This window comes from Tupaia chinensis, unplaced genomic scaffold (assembly GCF_000334495.1).
Source record: "Tupaia chinensis unplaced genomic scaffold, TupChi_1.0 Scaffold000575_1, whole genome shotgun sequence".
Classification (NCBI taxonomy): Eukaryota; Metazoa; Chordata; class Mammalia; order Scandentia; family Tupaiidae; genus Tupaia; species Tupaia belangeri.
In genome coordinates, this window is record NW_006160089.1 from 1,028,383 (window position 1) to 1,046,968 (window position 18,586).

The following is an 18,586-nucleotide window of genomic DNA, read 5'->3' on the forward strand; positions in this document are numbered from 1 at the left end:
GCCCCCCCGGCTGCTCCCGCCTCTGCCCACCTCGTCGGCGCGGAGTTCCCATGCAGATGACTTCCCGACTCCTTTCTAATGTTTGGTTTAACGTGTCGCCGGTTAGCGCGCGCGAGTGACAGTGGTGACAGGCGAGGCTGTTCCTTTTTAAATACCATGTCAGAGACACGGCGTCAGGAAGTGGGGACGTGCTCTGTGCTCTCCCGGAGCCGGGATCGCACCGGCTTATTTTTTAATGAGGAAGATCTGCATCTCGAGAGTTTTTTTCATGTGTCACATCGCGTGGACAAATCAGCGGCACGTCACGATGGCCCCAAATGAAATGCTGACAAATGTAGATATTTCAAATTTAATTGACATTTAAATGTACTTGAGATAAAGATGGGAAAAATCAGCGAGGACTTGGTCTCTGGAGCTAATGAAGGGGAGCTGCGGATCATTTTTTTAAAGGCTCACTTCACTCCAGCACAAGGAGCTTCCCTTTGGAAACGTCTCGGCCACTCCACGACTCTCCCTGCTGTGGCTCCTGGGGCCGGTGAGTGGGCCCCAGGCTGAGGTGGAAGCCAGTCTGTCCAACCCCCCACCCTCCCCTCTAGGCCAGCCTGGGGAAGTCACTCTCCCTTCCTGAATCTGTTTGGTGGCGGGGGCGTACCTGGCCTGAGGGCCCTAGGACGAGGTTCCCCTAGATGACGTGGGAGCTTGATCCCAAGCATGGCAGTGGCTGTAAGATGGCCCGGAGGATGTCAGATGGTCTCAGAGGAGCAGGTGCTGTCGGGGTGGTGAGCTAAGAGGCTGGTGGGGTCGGCAGGGACCAGGTGGAGGAGAACCAGGTGGTGGCTCAAGGTCTGGAGATGTGTGATGCTGGGGCTGACATGAGGCCTCAGGGTGGAGGCAGGGTCAGGAGCGGGAGGCCGTACTGGCTGGACTGTCCCAACCTCTCTCTTGGCGTTGTGTCCTGAGCCTTTTCATCTTCACTTATGCATCTATTTAGTATTTCTCAGCCTCTGTATTCATTAGTTCATTCATTCATTCATTTACTCCTCCTTTCACCAAAAATTAGTACTGTCGATTTTGTGCGGCCACAGTCCTGGCCCCACACACCCTGAAAAACCCTTCCAAGGCCACTGGCTGGCCACTCACATGAGCAGAGAGGCCCAAGCCCAGGAGCGGGCTTCACTGCGCTGCTCACTCTCCAGGCTCTGTGGGAAGGGGAGATGGGGACGGGGATACCTCAGGGTCACTTTCCTCTACTGGGAAGAGACGTCGTAGACTGTGTGGAACTGTCCCTCACCCAGACAATGGCCTCTGCCTGCCAAGAGTTCCGGGGACCTGGCAGCCTGGGGCTCACGTCCTGGGCTCAGGGCAAGTCATCCCACCTGCTGGAGCCACTCCCCCTGGTTGGATGGGGCAAATACTTCCCTGGGGCAAAGATGTCTGGAGGATGAAGAGGTGAGCCCAGATGACACGTGAAGGTGCTGGGCATGCAACAGGCACTAGAGGAATGGCCAGGTGCAACCCGAGAGGCAGGGGTCTTGGCTGGAATAAGGAAGCGACGTCTCTGATGTCCCGAGGGTGGAGCCCCTTCCATAGCACCCTATGGGCTTGGTTTTCTGGCTGGAATTACCTCCTCCTGTGGTGAGCTCCTGGGAAGTCCTTCCCTCTGAGTGGCCACACAGAAGTGGGAGACAAGGGGTCCTGGGTTTTCCTGGGCTGTGGCAGCCCACTGGGGGCTTGCTGGCCGTTCCTGGTTTTCCAGCCTGGGCTCTGGCTCCACGTCTGGCTTCAGGCTTGGCTCTGTCTTCAGGGCCCAGAATCCACTGGGGGAGGAGGTGTGAGTCAGGTCAGGGACCTGTCGCCCTGCTAATTAGGTCTGTGACCTTCTGCTCGGCTGTTGGACTCCTGGTCGCTTAGGGAGTAGGTCCTGGCAGCCTGCTGGGGGGTAGAACCAAGACAGCTGCCCCTGCCCCTGGTGCCCAAGGCCCAGCTGGCATCCTGGAGCCTTGATCCTGGGGCTGATGGCAGTGCCGGGTTCTCAGAGGGTCAGGACTAAGGAGGTGCCAGCAGCGTCACACTAACATCCTAATCACACCTGACAAGTAGTAGGTGTCCTTTAGAATCTGTGGTTGGTAACTGACTCCTCCCCCGCCAGGTGCTGGGCCAGCAATTACACCTGCCTTCACGGCCTCCTTTGTTCACTCACTCCGGGAGCATCTCCGAGCTGTCTGGGCAAGGCGCTGGTGTCGGAGTCTGAGTCGGAGTCAGAGCTGTGGGCTCGTGGCCTGCCCTGGAGGAGACCGCAGGGTGAGACACAGAGACAGCGATGACGTGGTAGGCCAGTGTGCCATGGAGAGGCCCGGGGGCTGTGGGCATGAGAAGGGACGGTGGGCAGTTACCACCTCAGGGAGGCAGCAGGATGTCGCAGAGTCGGAGCTGTGGCAGGAGCTCACGCGGCTACTGCGTCTCCTGTGGGCACACTCCCAAACATGTTCCTTGCCATGTGAAGAGGCACCATGTTAAAAATAAAGAAGCGAATGAATGAACGAATGGCAGGGAGACTTGCCTAGAGTCTCAGCACTGCAGCGTGGGGGCTGGGACGCTGGCCCAGGTCTGTTGGAGGCTGAAGCCCTGCCATCCCCAGGCCGCCATCCAGATTGCTGGCCACATGCAGGTGCGGCTCTGTGCTCGTTGTGACCATGGCTGGGAGCGATGGAACAGAGGGGGCTGCTGAGCCTCGGTCTCCAGGAGAGCAAGGCACGATGGATGCAGAAACGCAGTACGCCAACTTTTGCCAGAGCATGTGTACAAAGAGGTAATCACGGCGTTCTGAGACCCAGGCTTCAGGCAGGGTTCTCACTAAATGCTTCTGCAGCTTCCTCTGATCTTATTTAATTGTTTGGGGCCTTGGTGCTGGGGTTATGCAGAGCAGTTCAGGTGGTCAGATACGCCAGTTCCTGATCAGCATGGGTGGGCCGTTGGGTGGGCACACCATCTGCCTACCTAGCACAACCTGAGGGGTCTTTCCTTGTCCAGAAGGATTCCCAACGCCTGCCACACATTCTTCTGGACCCCCAGAGCCCAATTTCTCGGGAGTCCAGTTCCGGTGGGAGTGTAAGTTGGCACAATTCTTTTTTTTTTTTTTTTTTGGAGAGGTTTTTTGCTATAGGGCGCGTGCGCTCGCCAGACAGACAGAGAGAGACAGAGAGATAGAAAGCAGGAAATCACCCCCCAGGGGGGATGGCCATGCCGCAATCCCTTCTCCTCCATTCTCCTCTCGGGATCTTGGGCACGCACGCACACGAGCCCGGCGTGAGTTTAAGCCACCGGGTCCGGGACTCGAACCGCGGTCGACTACGTGGGAGTCCAGCGACATAGCCATTACGCTAACTGCTGGTCCCAGTTGGCACAATTCTTTTAGAGAAAGTTATTCAGCAATATGGGGTGGAAATCTTCCTATATGACTGGCTAAGGGAAAAACAACAGGGTAAATATCCTTAAGGTTTTGCCATGAAGAAGATTCTTTTTTTAATAATTATTATTTTTAATTTTATTTACTATTATTTATGTTTTAATTTGATCAAAGTAAGAGGGAGAGGGAATGTGAGAAAGCATGATGCCAGGTCTAGGACTTGAACTGTAGTTGGCCATGTGGGAATCCAGTGCCTTAACCACCATACCACCTGCCAGCCCCCAAGGAGACTCTTAATGTCAGCTCTTGCGACAAACAGGCTGTGTGACCAAGGGCAGCGATGTCCCCCTGCAGTTTTAGCTACTTCAATATAGTAGAGTTCAGAACACCTACCCCCACGTACTTCCTGTGAGAACGAGATGAAATGCTGTGTGTGAAGTGCTTAGCACGCACCTAACTCTCGGCTAATAACTCTGTGCTTAATAATAATAGGAGAACAAGCTTGGGCAATGAGGATCTTTACCCTGTTGTTTTTCACATTAATGAAAACACGGCAATGATCTAAAGATCCACTACGAGGGCCGTGGCTAGGTAGACCATGAACATATACTCGTATCTCCGGGAAGAGCAGGGGCTACGACGACACAAGGGGCAGGCGACGTGATGGGACACGACAAGGGAGCTTCAGTCTATGAGACCTGCAGGGAGAGGGTGGAAAGGGAATTTGTACATGTCCCAGGTAGCTGGGTTACAGTGCTGGGGTTCAGAATGAACTTGTTTCTTTCCTCTAACTCAAGATTGTCTATAAGGCTACTGAATCAGTTACGCACAACAAAATTACTTCAAAAAGCAGATCTGCTTGGTTCTGACCAGGGAGGTGAGCAGGGAAACAGCTTCTGGACCTCAGGTGGCTCGATCTGGATAATTTTATAAACAGATGCAAGGGCCAGGATCCTCCTGTGACTGGAGGGTGTTGTGTCTCACCCATCAGGAGACAAGGTAGCAGTCAAAAAAGCTGGGCTCTGCTGGTGGTTGGGACTGGGTGCCTCTCAGATGCTCCACTGACTGCAAGCCCCTTAACCGTAAGACTCAGACGACAGCCCGGCATCTGGGTTGTGCAGATTAAACAGGTGGTAGAGGAGCTTCCTCTCAGAAACTCTGTGAGAGCTCTTGCCCTGGCCCCTACTGCCACCTCCACGCAGGGAACAAACCAGGAGCTGCCTGGTGGAGAGAGGCCCCCAGGACTGGCGTGGCCATGCTGTCTCAGCGCTGGTCTACAGCATGCGGTCCTGAGGGCAGCGGCAGCATGGCTCAGCGTGGCCTCGCACAGTCTGCTATTGACTCTTCTGTTTCCATTCCTTCTTTCTTTTCAAAATTGATTCATTCCATGAATGAGGCACAGAGCAAAAACATCCCCAACAGGGTCCTGACGCCACAATTTATCTCCAGCTTTGGTCAGACCTTGTTCATGGGTATGCACCTTCCCAGTGTAGCAGGAAGGTCTCTGGACAAGAATCCAGAACTTTGCCATGCGAGTCAGCCACACAGTGTCATGAAATCGCTGTGCCACTGTTGGGATCCTACTATTGGCTCTTTGTAGGCATAAAGTGGCTGGGAAATTCCTCTGAGCCTGGAAAGCCCAAAGGAAGACAACTTGGGCCTGGCAGCTATGCCCACCTTCGACAGGTAGGGAGCTGCGGCCCTCGCTATGCCTGTCACAGTGGCCTTTATGCCCACCATGCCGAGAGGCACCTAGCATAACTGGGTTCCTAACTGACACAGAAGGACCAGGCCTCTGTCATCAGACAGCTGGTCCCACCATTTTCTAGGCCTGTCACTTCTCTACCTGTTAAATGGGTAACACTGCCACCCACCTTTCATAATCTTAAGAACATTCAGAAAATGCTCATTCTCTTTCCTTCTCTGAGCAGAAACACCCATGTACCAGAGGACACTGCTTCTTTGCCAGTAAGGGTACTGGATGGCTTTCATTCCTAGTTGCAGCCTCCCGAGAATGAGCAGGAAGGTGACATGTGGGACCGGTCATCTTAGGACACAGATCTGTCTCTCTGGGTGAAGCCAGACTGAAAATGGACCCTAAGGGCCCCACCCCAAGGAGAGCAATAGAGAGAATGGAGAGGATGAAGCCAAGCAGAGTTTGGATGCTGCCCTGTCTCTAACTGAGTCACCTTGGGAACACTGGACAAAGACATGGGTTCTGAGCCTGAAGGTGTACTCTGGGCGGGACTACACTAACCCCAGAGGGCCTCGAAGATAACAGGGCTCAACCGTGCCTCCTGCCAACTGGCCTCTCTTGCCAGCTCCCCCCAACCCTACCCTTACCCTGGGGCACCCCCTGGTGTTTGCCAGTGCTGCTCTGAATAGTAATAGGAGTAGCCAAGGAAGAAATCTTAGCTGAATGCTAAGTAACTAACATATCAGGAAAACACACGGAATGTCTTCCTAGGAAGCCTTTTGTTTTCTTTTAACTAACTAACTAGCTAACTAGCTTTCTTTCTCTCTCTCTCTCTTTCTCTCTCTCTCTCTCCTCCTTCCTCCCGAGGGAGAGGAGACATCCCCAGCTGGGTCCTCATGCTGTGACCCAGCCCCATGTTCCCGGCATGCTCAGGGAGGTCTTCAGATGCAAACCCAGAACCCTCCCACGTGGGGTGCCTTCACAGAGCACTACATCACAGCCTGGCCACCATCTAGCTCCCTTGCCAAGTCCTCCTGAGGTTGGTTGGTTTGTTTTATCAGTTTTGTTATAGGATGTGTATGCTCACTGAAGAGAGAGAGAGAGAGAGAAATAGAAAGGAGAAAGTGAGAAACCACCCCTGGGGAGGATGGCCATGTAGCAATCCTCATTCTCCTCTTGGGATTTTGGGCACGCACGCACCAGTGCCCAGTGTGATTTTTCAAGCCACCAGGTCCAGGACTTGAACCATGCAGTTGGCCATGTGGGACCTAGCCTTAACCACCATTCCACCAGCTGGCCCTGAAGTGTTCTTCTGACTTCCAGCAAATGGACTAGGAAACCTAGCCTAGGTTCAGGAAGAAAATCTGAGATGAGGAAATTTCATTGGGGGAAATGCAAGTCAACATTCTTGCGTTTCCCCATCATGCGCTGGTGCAGGAACTCCATTAAAGTCCTCTGTAGTGTGCACCTAGTAGGTTTGCAAAGATCCCTGCTGAATGAATGGATGCATGAATGGACAGAGGCATGGATGAATGACAACAGCTGAGACGGAAGACGTGAACTTCGGCGGTGGGCTGGCAGTGAGCAGACACTGGTGCTACTGGACCTCCATTGCTCCCAAATGCTTGGCTGGTGCAGAGATGGTCTTGTATTTAATTGGCTCTGTCTTGTATCCACCAAGTTAATTATTTAATATGCTGCTGGACGTGAGAAGTGGGACAAGGAGTCTGAAGGGGAGGACTGAATCTCTCCCCTCGACTCCAACATCCTGCATCCCTTTCTGCCACCCAAATCCTCTAAGTTTCTGACGCATATTGGTATTCCCAGCAGGAGCCAAGATCCATGACTCAAGAAAATCCAGGCACTGAGTCCATGTGCCCAACACAGAACCACCCCTAGCAAAGCCCGTTAGGATCTGGTTCCTGCTTGCCGCTCTGCCTTCCCCCATCTCCAAACACAATGCCGACAGATTGGTGGAGCTGGTTCCTTTTCCCCTCCAGAACAATATTTTATGAGGAGTCTGTTTTATTAAAATATTTTCCGCTGGATGCTTCCTGTGTTTCAAGAAGTTGGTCTTGCCAGCTGGAGCTGATGACAGTTGAGAAAAACACATCCAAGCGCTGTTGTGACATGGCATTTGGAAGTGGAGGAGCACAATGGCGCAGGGAGGGGGGCATGGGAAGGAGATGAGATACAGAAAAACACCCAGGGTGCACTGGAAGTGTCATTGGCATTGTGGGAGAACAGCCTCCCTCTGCCTCATTAAAAAAATGTGAAGAGAAACCCTTGGAATGACGTCCCAAATGAACCTCTGTCCCTCATGGGCCATGGCCTCTGCGACATAGGTCCCAGAAAACCAGCCATTGTTTTCCAGCACTGCTGGCCCACCAAACAGCCCCAAGCTCTTACCAGCTCATTCCAATTCCAAACATTTCCTAAATAGAAATCTGCAAAGGGCACATCGCAAAGGAAACGAAAGACACTGACATAGTTCAAGTGAAAACCAGCAAGATGGGCCTGTCAGACATGGCACATGCTGAAGTCACTCCCACCACTGGTCTGGAGAGGCAACGGCGCCAGGGATGTGATTAGGAAGTCTGACCTCTGGTTGGGGATCTCACAAAATGGGAAATGTTTTCCCATTTGGAGTGCAATTAGGCTGGGATATATCTGTGCAATGCAAGGGTATTCTGGGTTTATATTTTGATATCCACAGTCCCACCGCTCGGCCATTCACTGCAGTATCTAAAAGGTTTAGCTCTGTGTTAAAGCGGTGACTAAAGAAATGCAACCATCAATAATTTCATCCCCATTGAGAATCTTGAAGGTCTGAGGCACTCTGACGCCATGCAGCATTCTCTCCACCAGGGGGCAATCATAATCCACGCCAGTCACTGGTTCCACTCACCCCCTACCACCCAGGCCCACCTTCCTATTGTGCAGAGCAAAAGTTAAACCTATGTCCAACTTCAGGAGTCCTGTCTTCCAAATTTCTCAATACTGGGCACGCACGCCCTCACACACGCACACACCCCTCGTGTGCATGCCCACACGTGCACACACAGTCTGAGGCTGCCCAGGAGGCTGGCACCGTAAAGACGGCAGTACCCAGCAGGACCCATATCATAAAGCTGAGAATCCTGGAGAGCCGAAGTGTCCTGCAGCCTGGTTAGGCTACAGCTTGACACTTTTGTCATTTCTTCCTTTTGGCTCCAATTCTGGCTAGGAGCTGTCACCTCCCTTGCTTCCCCGAGGAATTTTCTGAAAGCAGGCCAAACATGAGTGGCATTTCCCTTTGCATCCAAAGAACTTCAGGGTCCCTAGGTTAATTTCCTGATTTCCCCAACGATCCCAGAAAGGGGTGAATTAATGTACTTTCCAAGGCATCCACAGGAAGCGGAGGTGCAGCTTCTGAGCTACCTAGGCAGGGATGAGGGCTGTGTGCCCCAGGGACAAAGGGGACAAAGGCCACTGCTCGCTGCCTGCCTCCTCATTCGCTGTCTGTCCCACAGCTAGCAGCAAGTGCCTCTAGGCCACCTGAGCTAGGGGCTGGGTGCAACACCAGTGCTGGGCAGCTCTAGGTCTGAGCGAGGCAGATGAGAAAAGCCACAGGGTCATAAGTGCCTGGCCCAGGCGAGCAGTGGGTCCTGGGGGCAGCGGGTAAGGACGGTGTGGAGAATTTGAGCCACAGAGACTGGAGCAACACCGGGCCTAGGAAGGAAGCAGCTGGCCTGCGGGAGCAGGTTCTAACCTCACGTGTTGACCCTGCACCTTCTGCGGTTTAACACCTTCTTCTGAGCCTTCCCAGTACCCTTCGGGCCACCACACAAAACCTTGCCCTGGTGCCCAGTCCCTGGGGCCTTCTACTGGGGTGAGGACCGGAAGCAGCAGAAACTCATATAGGGGATCAAGCTCCGCTCCCCAACAGCTGTGTGAAACCCCTCCTCGGGGCCCCAGGGAAGCCCCTCGGGGGTTGGGGCTGCACATGTGGCTTCCAAATATTATTGGGTTCTTGCAGATGGAGGATCACGCAGAGCGGGTACTCACTGCTCAGGGCTTGAGATGGACGTCCTCCGGCCCTCCACTGAGATGTTGCTCTTCGGCCTCTTGACGACGTGCGGACGGGGCGGGCGCACCTGGAACAGGCACAGGGGAGACCCCCAAGGAGTGAGTCAGAAAGGCCAGGCAGGAACACCGAAGACTGGGCTTAGAGCCCCAAGGAGGCTCAAGGATTTTCAAGGGACAGGCTGCAAAAGAGACATCCCCAGCTGCCGTGCAACGAGCAGACCTATTAGCTGAGCTCCAGGCCCACTCCTGGCAGAGGGTTCTCCTAAAGAGCCTGGTTTCCTAGCCCGCAAGATGGGGCTAGTTCTACCAGCTCCTCACTGGGCCGCACTGAGGGCGTGAGGTGGTGTCTACACAGGACCTCGAGCACAGAGGCCCTTATCAGTGATAAATTCCTGCTCGTCTTCCTGTGGAACCCAGAAACTGGCTTTCTAGAACAAAAAGGTTTCACTCAGACTTGCTTTTAGGGTACACATGCTTATTTTGCTCTTGGAACTGAATTATGGTTCCCTAAAGGGAGGGGGGAAAACAGAAAACAGCAGTGCTACCGAGCTCCAATGCAGACCATCTTTGCTTCCAAGACACCCTTGCCAGTGCTCCCAGGAGCGCCCAGACTGATGTGGTACCCCTCGCGGGCCAGACTCACCACGTAGACCTGGCGGATCAGGAGGTTTACAGCGTCCTGATCCCACCACTGACACTGCAGTGACAAGATGGGTTTTTCTGACCCACCGCTTCTAAAAGCCAAGACAAGGTCCTCCTATCGACAAGGACCTAGAAAAAGACACCCCTCCCCACCACAGCCCGTGATGGGAGTTAGGCTGAGAATTTTGGGGTATTCTTAGAAGGACACTCATTTGGTCCAATCAACGTTACATGGTTTTAAATTCGGCATCATCTCTGAACATTCTCAGAGTCAGAGAGGGACGGGAGAGAGCTAAGCGGTGACTTTCTGTGCACTTCATAGTCAGGAAAAGCGAGCGCGCACCCTGGTGCAGGTGACCTGCTCCCTGCAGCAGACATACCATGACGGCGGAGTTCCACACACAGGACAGAGGAGAGGCAGGCATGTCTGTTTCCTGCCTGCCCTTTCCCGGATCGCCCCCACCCTACTGCCCAGCAATTTGTGGGAGACACAGCACACCAGATTCAGTAGTTGTCTGCATAAAAGAAATGTCTTTATAGTCTTATGGAGCCTCAGTCTGCACACGTCTGATCTAACCAGTTTCTCCTGTGGGGTGGCCGGTCTGGGCTCAGCCTTGTCTGGCAAATCAGAGATGTGGTACAAGCCAAATGCATTCCCCCAAACTCACTGTCTTCTTCCGTGGGGTTATTGTGAGGGGTCGGTGCACAATGGGGGCTCCATAAATGCACACCCAGGTTCTGCGTGACCTGGATGTCCCCTTATCAACAAAAGGAAGGGGCGGGGCACAGTGTTCCTGAAGTGGAAGGTGATTCTGGGATCACCTCCTTGCCTAGCATCTCGCACTGTGCCTGCTTTCTATAGTCCACTCAGCAAGGATTTTAAAACAAATGCATGTTGCTGCTTGGAATCTGAGAAATGCATAATAATGTTGTTATTATTATCACTGTTATTAGAATCCGCCCGCCACACAGAAGACATTCGGTCAACATTTGCTGAATAACCAACAGATACATCCACCACCCATTCTAACGCTGCCCTGGCTCCAGCCAGAGCCAGGCTCCTCTCCCACCTGGCTGGGCCAATGCTGCCCCTGCAGACTTTTCATCACAAAGGTGAGGCCCTTTGGGGTGAAGGAGCAGTTCTGCCCCTGCCCTGGGAGGCCCTGGGGCTGCGCTTTCAGGAGAGGGCAGACATTAAGGCCTGTCAGTTCGTTCTTGCACAGGGCTGCTCCTTGCTACAATAAAGGCGGGTTAAGAATGTGAACTTGTGGCTGAAATGGGGGGATTAAGTTTGTGGCAACTTCAACCGAACTTGCAACGTGGGGAAACATGGGGAAAAAGAACAACAGAGCTAATTAGACGAGCTGAGCTGTCAGAGTGCCGCTGAATGGCTCAGCGCCAACAAACAAAAGGAATGGGTTGGCAATCAGCAGGATCGATGGAGGAGACTGCTTCATTAGGGATGATAAAACAGACAGAGCGGGAGAGGGGGCGGGGCGGGGGAGGGAGAGAGAGGCACCACAGAGTCACCCGCCTGTTAGACACACCCGGTGTTACACACACCTGATTGGTGTGGACAAAGCCAGGCACGGAATTATACCCACAGCCATCCAGAGACACACCAAGGCTTCAAGATTCCAGTGTGCACACGGTCTCACACATGCACATTCCCAGGGGCATGCAAGAGGGGACGGCCATGTATGAGTCTCTCTCTCTCTCTCTCTCACATACACACACACACACACACACACACACACACACACACACACACGGTGGCAGGCCACAACCAGGCAAGGACACACACAGACAAAATGGTTTAATTAAGCCTGAACCACAAGACGCGGGCAACTCCCGTCATATCTCAGCGATCACATCCATCTTTCCGGGGCCTTAGGAAGGGTGGAGGTGGGAGGGAAAAAGCACAGGCGCACACACAACAGCGACTGGGCCTGTCGGTGTTGGGAGCTCAGCAGTGCCAGGGGAGAAAATGCTAAACAGGGATTCCAGCTCTGTTCAAGGGGGCCTGGAGGGGAACGTTGGGAAGCCAGCCAATTCCCCACTGGATTTAAAACCTGAGAAATCTAAGTCGGCAGGGTTAAATGTGTATTGAATACAAAAGCACCGAGTACATTTGATTTTAATGGTGAGCAAGAAATAATAAATACAGCGCTTATAAAGTGCTTCCCACCCGGGCCGGCCAGCCGCAACCTGCCTCTCCCTGGCAGCTCGACCCACTACCCTTGGCCATGGGACACCAGCATGGCTTTTTTCTGCCTTTTTCTTCTTTTTAAAAAGAAAACCCAAATCCTTTGGTAACAGCTGAACTCCAGCCACAGGTGCTAGGCTATGAGGCTGAAGGGACGGCCAGCCCCTTGTCCCCAACCCCCTGAGCCAACAGCTGCACATCCGTTCAGAGCCTCTGCAGCTAGCTGGCCTGGGAAGTGTGGCTGGGCCAGTGGCTGCTGACACGCGTGCCCGTCAGGCTGTCCTCTTCGAGGCCCTCGAGGGGTTCCACAGCTTGTGTCTCGCAGGTGCCCACCCAGTGTGTCACGGTGTCTACTGGAAATACTTGCACAAATGCATGTGGAACGAACAGTCTCCAGGGCCCCGGGGGACTGTGGGACTCAGAAAGCACAGACCTTCTAAAACCTTCTAGGGCTCCCAAATTGTTCTCTTAGTAGCCTGTTTGGCAGGTATTTGGGGATGTCTGCATCTGCTCGGGCCAGGAACTGTGCTGGGCGCTGTACATGCCTCATCATCCACACCAGGTGAGTATTGTTAAACCCATTTCATGGTGATGAAACTAAGGCTCAGAGAGGGTAAGGGCCCTGGCTAAGGTCACACAGCCAGGAAGTGACCAAACTGTGATTCAAGTCAGGTCAGCCTCTCTGACTTCTAAGCCTTGGAGAGCTGGTCACAGGCACCCTCCCTCTTCAGCACCCCATAAACGCAGGGTGGTGCAGCCCTGGGTGTCATGCCAGTCACTCCCTGCACCACACACCACTACAGGGGCAGAGGCAGTGGCTACTCTGGTATTCCTTCTGGCAACATCAGCCTCCCCAGTCTCGCTGGCACCCCATCTGCGTGAATTCCCTCAGCTGTGGAACTATCACTGTCTCCAATTCGTGAATTTTCCCAGATGGAGCAAGCCTGCCCTGAATCATGCTTTCCAAGAAATCCCCTGCCTGCCTTGGCTCCTTGGTCTAAAGGGAATTCTGAGAACTACCCACTGGCCGACGTGGGCTTCAGGGGAGCTGTGCGGTGGGGAACAGTGGAGAGCCAGGTCTGGGCTCCAGCACCAGCTCGGCCTCTTGCTGTCGCTGTGGTCTTGGTTACAAACTGGGGAAATGGCGCCTGCCTCCTCTGGGTGGTCAGAGGGACAGTCGAGAGAGTGTCGGACGCGCACGTTAAATCCTCCTCCTCTGCACGCCGGCCAGGCCTGAGCACTGCCCCAGGATCTCCATAGCAAGACCAGCCGGCGCTGCTCAGTTTTTTCTCAACTGAATTCTCTGCCCCAGCATTTTACACGGAGCCTATCCCCATTTCCAGGGAGCCCATGGAGCTCACAATCCTGGGAAGACCACGAGTTCTAGGGTCCAGTGACTCTCTTTGCTGTGGAGCGACCACGCATCGGTGTTCTCAGCTCTAAAATGGGACGATGGTGAGGCTCGCCTCGGATGAGGTGCCTAAGAATGATTTGCTGACTGAGAAACCTTAGGCAGATCATGGTTATTTAAAAAGCAGGCCATGCCTTAGAAGTGAGGTGTGTAAATCTGTCACAAACAAGAACTGCTCCTGTGCTGGCCTGCTAGGTGCTCCGCAACCATCATCTGCATTCCTCCTCTCGGAACCCCTCTGTGAGCGAAATACAGAGTAGCCGCTGCCTCTGCCCCTGTGGTGGTGCGTGGTGCAGGGAGTGACTGGCATGATACCCAGGACTGCAGCACCCTGCGTTTATGGGGTGCTGAAGAGGGAGGGTGCCTGTGACCATGCTGTGAGCGATGCTGGAGTGCAGAGAAGTGAGGCTCGGAGCACGTCAGCACATGCCCAGTCACAAGCCCCAGCAGCCCAGCTGAGGTCTGGTGGGAACGAGACCCCCATGACCACACTTGCGCTCTCATATCCGACCTGCTAAGACTGTCCCGAGCTGCTCACCAAATCACACGAGGTTCGGCACTGGCCCTCCCTGTCCCCAAAGCAGCTTCTTGCCGTTGTGCATTTCTCCCAGCGACAGTGAGCAGAAACATTCCTGCCCCTTCACAGCTGCGCCGACTGGGATCTGGCTAATCACATTTTGATGAAGGTATTGGATGGACCCAGTGTCACGTGTTGCTGGAACTGCAGGCCCATGCCTGCAGCTGAAGCCATGTAAATCCCTCCAACCTCCACCCCAGACCTCTGCCTCCCACACATCGCAGGGAAGGGAAAGAAAACAGTGACACAGAAAGTCCCACATCCCCCTAGAGCGTGGTCGCTGCTCGGTGTGTGTTCACACTGAGGACACCCTGGTCACCTGCAGGCCCCAAGCCCCACGTCTTCACATGATGGATTTGGGCGTGTACATTGGAGAGGGTGGGAAGGGTCGGGACACCAGTGTGGGGGACTCTGCTTGCAGCTGACCCTGTGGAATGGTGGCTGCCTTGAGGAATAGAGGGACTTTGCTCTTGGTGGACAGCCCACTCCAGCTGGCCCTGGCAGGCTGCCCACTGTGAAGGCACCTGCTGAAGTTACCTCTGCACACTGACGTCTGAGCTTACAAGTGGAATGATTTCATCGATGTTTAAGGGAACCCATGCCCAATATTTTCTTATTGTGTTTCTCTTTAAAAACATGGCTGGGTCTCAGGACCAGCAGTTAGCGTAATGGCTGTCACTGGACTCCCATGTAGTCAACCATGGTTTGAGTCCCAGACCCAGTGGCTTAAACTCACGCTGGGCGCGTGTACATGCGTGCCCAAGATCCCGAGAGGAGAATGGAGGAGAAGGGATTGTGGCCATGCCCCCTGGGGGGTGATTTCTCACTTTCTCTCTGTCTCTGTCTTTCTGGAGAGTACACGTGCCCTATAGCAAACATTTCTCAACAAAACAAAACAAAACATGGCTGGGTCTCTCTCACACTCCACCTCCCGTCCCGGGTGTTGGTGGGCAGGTCCTGTTTTGTCCTGCTTTTCCACCCTTACAGGGCGCTGGCCATGGGAAGGTGGGTCTCCAAGTGAGGCCTGGCAGGGGAGCAGCACCTGTCTCCACCTGAGCTGGCTCCATATTCTTTGGGCATAGCCTCTGTCCCCAGGAAGGGACATCGGATACATTTCCAATCCCAGATCTGGTGGGAGCAAGAACTCCACAGCCAGACTTCCGCTTCTTTTGTGAGGAAGACATGTCTGGTCAAGGTTTAAAGCTCACCCCGTGAGATCTGCCCTAACGGTGCACACACCACACACACACACCTCGCTGTGGCCTCGGGTGCCTGTGGCCCTGACCTGCCGTCACCAGATTTGTTCAGAAAAGGGAGGGAGAAGCCCAGAAGACGCAAGGTCAGGCCCATGCCACACGGAGAGGGAAGCCGAAAAACCCCATTCCCAGTTTTCTTTGCCAGGCAGGAGGATCCAAACTCCCGAGTTTTAGTCAGGCTGGGGAGATGAGGTGGCTCAGGCAGTGTTAGGCGGGGAGGGCGGAACCCCCGGCTACTCACGGGCCTCCAGCGCTGTATCTTGGGAGGCGGCGGTCGGGTGGGACGGAGTCGTAGCGGCTGCATTGAAGTGGAAACTCAAAGCATCAGTCCACATAGCGCTGGCTCCGTGCACTTTCACACAGGGCCGGCCGGCGTCCTGCCACCCCAGCCAGAGCCCGCGTTGTCCTCACACTTCCCACGCCCTCACCTGTCCATTTCCCCAGGCCATGCCCTCTGCTCGCTCTTCAACTGTGGCCCCACCTCTGGGCTGAACTATGGCAATCTTGTCCTGGCCAAGCCCCTGCTCCTCAGCCACCCTCCACAGGGGATCAGGGGACCCGCAAAAGCAATGTGGCACTTTTAAGACCTCAGACCTCTCCTGCCTGGGACCCCAGGCTGGGCCCAAATCCTCTGAGACCTGGACCCTGTAGGGCCCCATTTAGACCCTTCCCGACGTTTACTCATGCCCACCCTGAGCAGACCCTCCAGTGCCAATGGGTTCTCAGGCCTCTGTTCCTACCCGTGCTATCCCCACAGGCCTGTGTACTTGTCCTCCCAGACCCGACCCCGGTCAGGTGTCCTCCAGCAGTCTCTGCCTGGGCTTCCTGCTCTGTGGAACTCACTATGAAGACTCACTCCCCACTCCCATGCTACCCTTTTAACTTTAACAAAAGATTTCATTTTACTTATTATTATTATTTTAATTCGCTATAGAGCACATGCGTTTACCAGAGACAGACAGAAAGAGAGGGAGGAAAAGTGAGAAAGCAAGGTATCAGGTCCAGGATGCAAACGGCGGTTGGCCATGTGGGATTCCACAGCCTTAACCACCATGCCACCTGCCGGCCCCAATCTTTTTAATTTTCTAAAACATTTTTTTGCTGGAGGTACATGGGCTTGCTGCAGAGAGGCTAGGGGTGGGGGAGAGTGAGAAAGCACCCCTGGGGGGGCGGCCACACTGCAACCCCTTCTCCATTTCTCCACACATATGCACACACTTAATGTTTTCCTCATGCTACCAGGTCCAGGACTCAAACCTCATTATCAGCACATGGGATCCAGAAGCCTTAACCACCACACCACTGGCTGTTCCCCCACACTATCATTTAAACGTCCATTTCCTGAGGGATTTATCCCCACGCTTGAAAAAAGTTGTATGGGGGACCAGCAGTTGGCATAATGGCTATGTCGTTGGACTCCCATGTAGTTGACCACAGTTCGAGTCCTGGACCTGATGGCTTAAAACTCATGCTGGGCGCACGTGCGTGCATGCCCAAGATCCTGAGACAAGAATGGAAGAGAAGGGATTGTGGCGTGGCCGTCCCCCTGGGGGGTGATTTCTCGCTTTCTGTCTGTCTCTGTCTGTTTGTCTGGTGAACGCACGTGCCCTATAGCAAAAACCTTCCCTCCCCCCCCAAAAAAGAAAGTTGTATGGGACTTGGGGGATAAATGTGCCCCCCAAACGTCTAGTGAACGAATCTGTATAACATGCTTGGCTGTGGTAACCAGGTTTTGAATTGAAATCAACAGAGTACAGACATCTTGGGTCAATCCTCAACCTCTTCATCTTGAAAGTCAAGCTCTGGCCTCTCAATGACCTGCCCATGTAGACACCCTGAACAGGTGTGGCGGATTCAGGCAGAGTAAGAGTGAAAGCTGCAGGACACCAAGACTAAGGCCCCAGCAACCCTGGGAGGTCGCTGTGTAGGGCACTTTGCCCAAGAAGGTACATCCCGATTCAGTAAAGCCCAGACCCACCCTGGCTGGTACCAGAGCCAATAGCCACATGGGGTGAGTACTGATAAAGAGGTGCTGTCGTGTCAAATACTCGCTGCATTTCAGAGGCTGAGTACAAGAAAGGACATAAAATACTTCATTAATAAATTTTAGAAAGATTAATTTTATTGTTATTTTAAATTTGACCAGAGCTAACGGGGGTGGGTGAGGTGGAGGGGAGGAGTGGAAGGGACACAAAGTAAGAAAGCAAGTCACCAGGTCTGGGACTTGAACTGTGGTTGGCCAAGCAGGAGTCCAGTGCCCTAACCACCATGCCACCTGCTAGCCCCTTGTTAGTAACTTTTTATATCGATTACATGTTGGAGTGATAATATTGTGGATATACTGGGTTAAAAATATTAAAATTAACCCTACCATTTCTTTTTACACTTTCAATGCTGTCACCAAAACATTTAGACTTCCCCGTGTGACTCCCAGGGGAGGCTCAGGTTGTGTGTTTCCTGGCCAGGGTGGACTCAAGGCTTTCCCTGCTGGGAGTGATGCTCCACTCCAATCCGCCTTGGAACTTGCTCTCTGAACTCGACCCCTGGAGCGTAGGGCCTGTGTCACAGCTGCCCCGTGGCCCCTGGTGCCCAGCATGGGGACTGTCAGATGGCTTGCAGGGAAAGCTGGCTGAGGAACTCAGTGAAGGACTGTGCTCCCTGGGGGCACACGGAGAGTACATCTGGGTGGAAATACAGTGGCTTCCCAGACCCCGTGCCGCTGGCTGGGTGTGGGGGGACCAGCCCACGCTCAGAGATCCTCCTCTAGGGACGGCTCTGAGATTAGAGCACTAGGGACACGGCTGCTTGTCTCTTCCCCTTCACAGCTCGCAGCAAAGGGAAGTGGGGTCTGCCAGTTCACACGGCTCAGCGGCAGGAAGGGAAGGACATGGAAAGGGGAGCCCGCCTCTCCATGGGCACGGGCTGCTGTACTTGGTGTAGTCACTCCTCTCTCACACATACTCCTAAGCCCACCTTGCCTCGTCATGCTTGGCTATTCTACTTCTGGGTGATCATCTCCCACCCCACTGTCCTCCCTGCTTGTCCCCTCCGGCCTGGGTATTTCTATCCCTGCTGGGTGGCAGTGTGGCAGTGTGCTCAGGAAATGGCCTCCCGGGTCAGATGGTCTCAGACAGAACCCTAGCTCCCCCTCCTACTCTCTGGGCTCACAGGGCCACCACTCTGAGTGTACGGGCCCCCTGTGTGAAGTGCCTCTCCACTGAAAGGGCCCTTAGGAAGTTCAGTGAGACGGTGCCCGGCGGCTCTTCGCACAGTGCCGACACGCATTAGCGACGGCTGTTACCGGTAGCAGGCGTCGCCGCCCTT

The 18,586-nt window shown here is 54.0% G+C and overlaps 1 protein-coding gene across 1 annotated transcript in view; it reads right to left on the bottom strand.

The window, feature by feature from the left end:
• Positions 1 to 18,586, bottom strand: part of DENND1A (DENN domain containing 1A) — a 536,048-nt gene that overhangs the window by 11,680 nt on the left and 505,782 nt on the right. Inside the window, exons 20-21 of the mRNA XM_027775610.1 lie at positions 15,504 to 15,560; positions 9,150 to 9,238 (exon numbers count right to left, since the gene is read on the bottom strand). Of these exons, the coding sequence (XP_027631411.1) occupies positions 9,150 to 9,238; positions 15,504 to 15,560 (146 nt within the window). The remainder of the gene's footprint in view (positions 1 to 9,149; positions 9,239 to 15,503; positions 15,561 to 18,586) is intronic.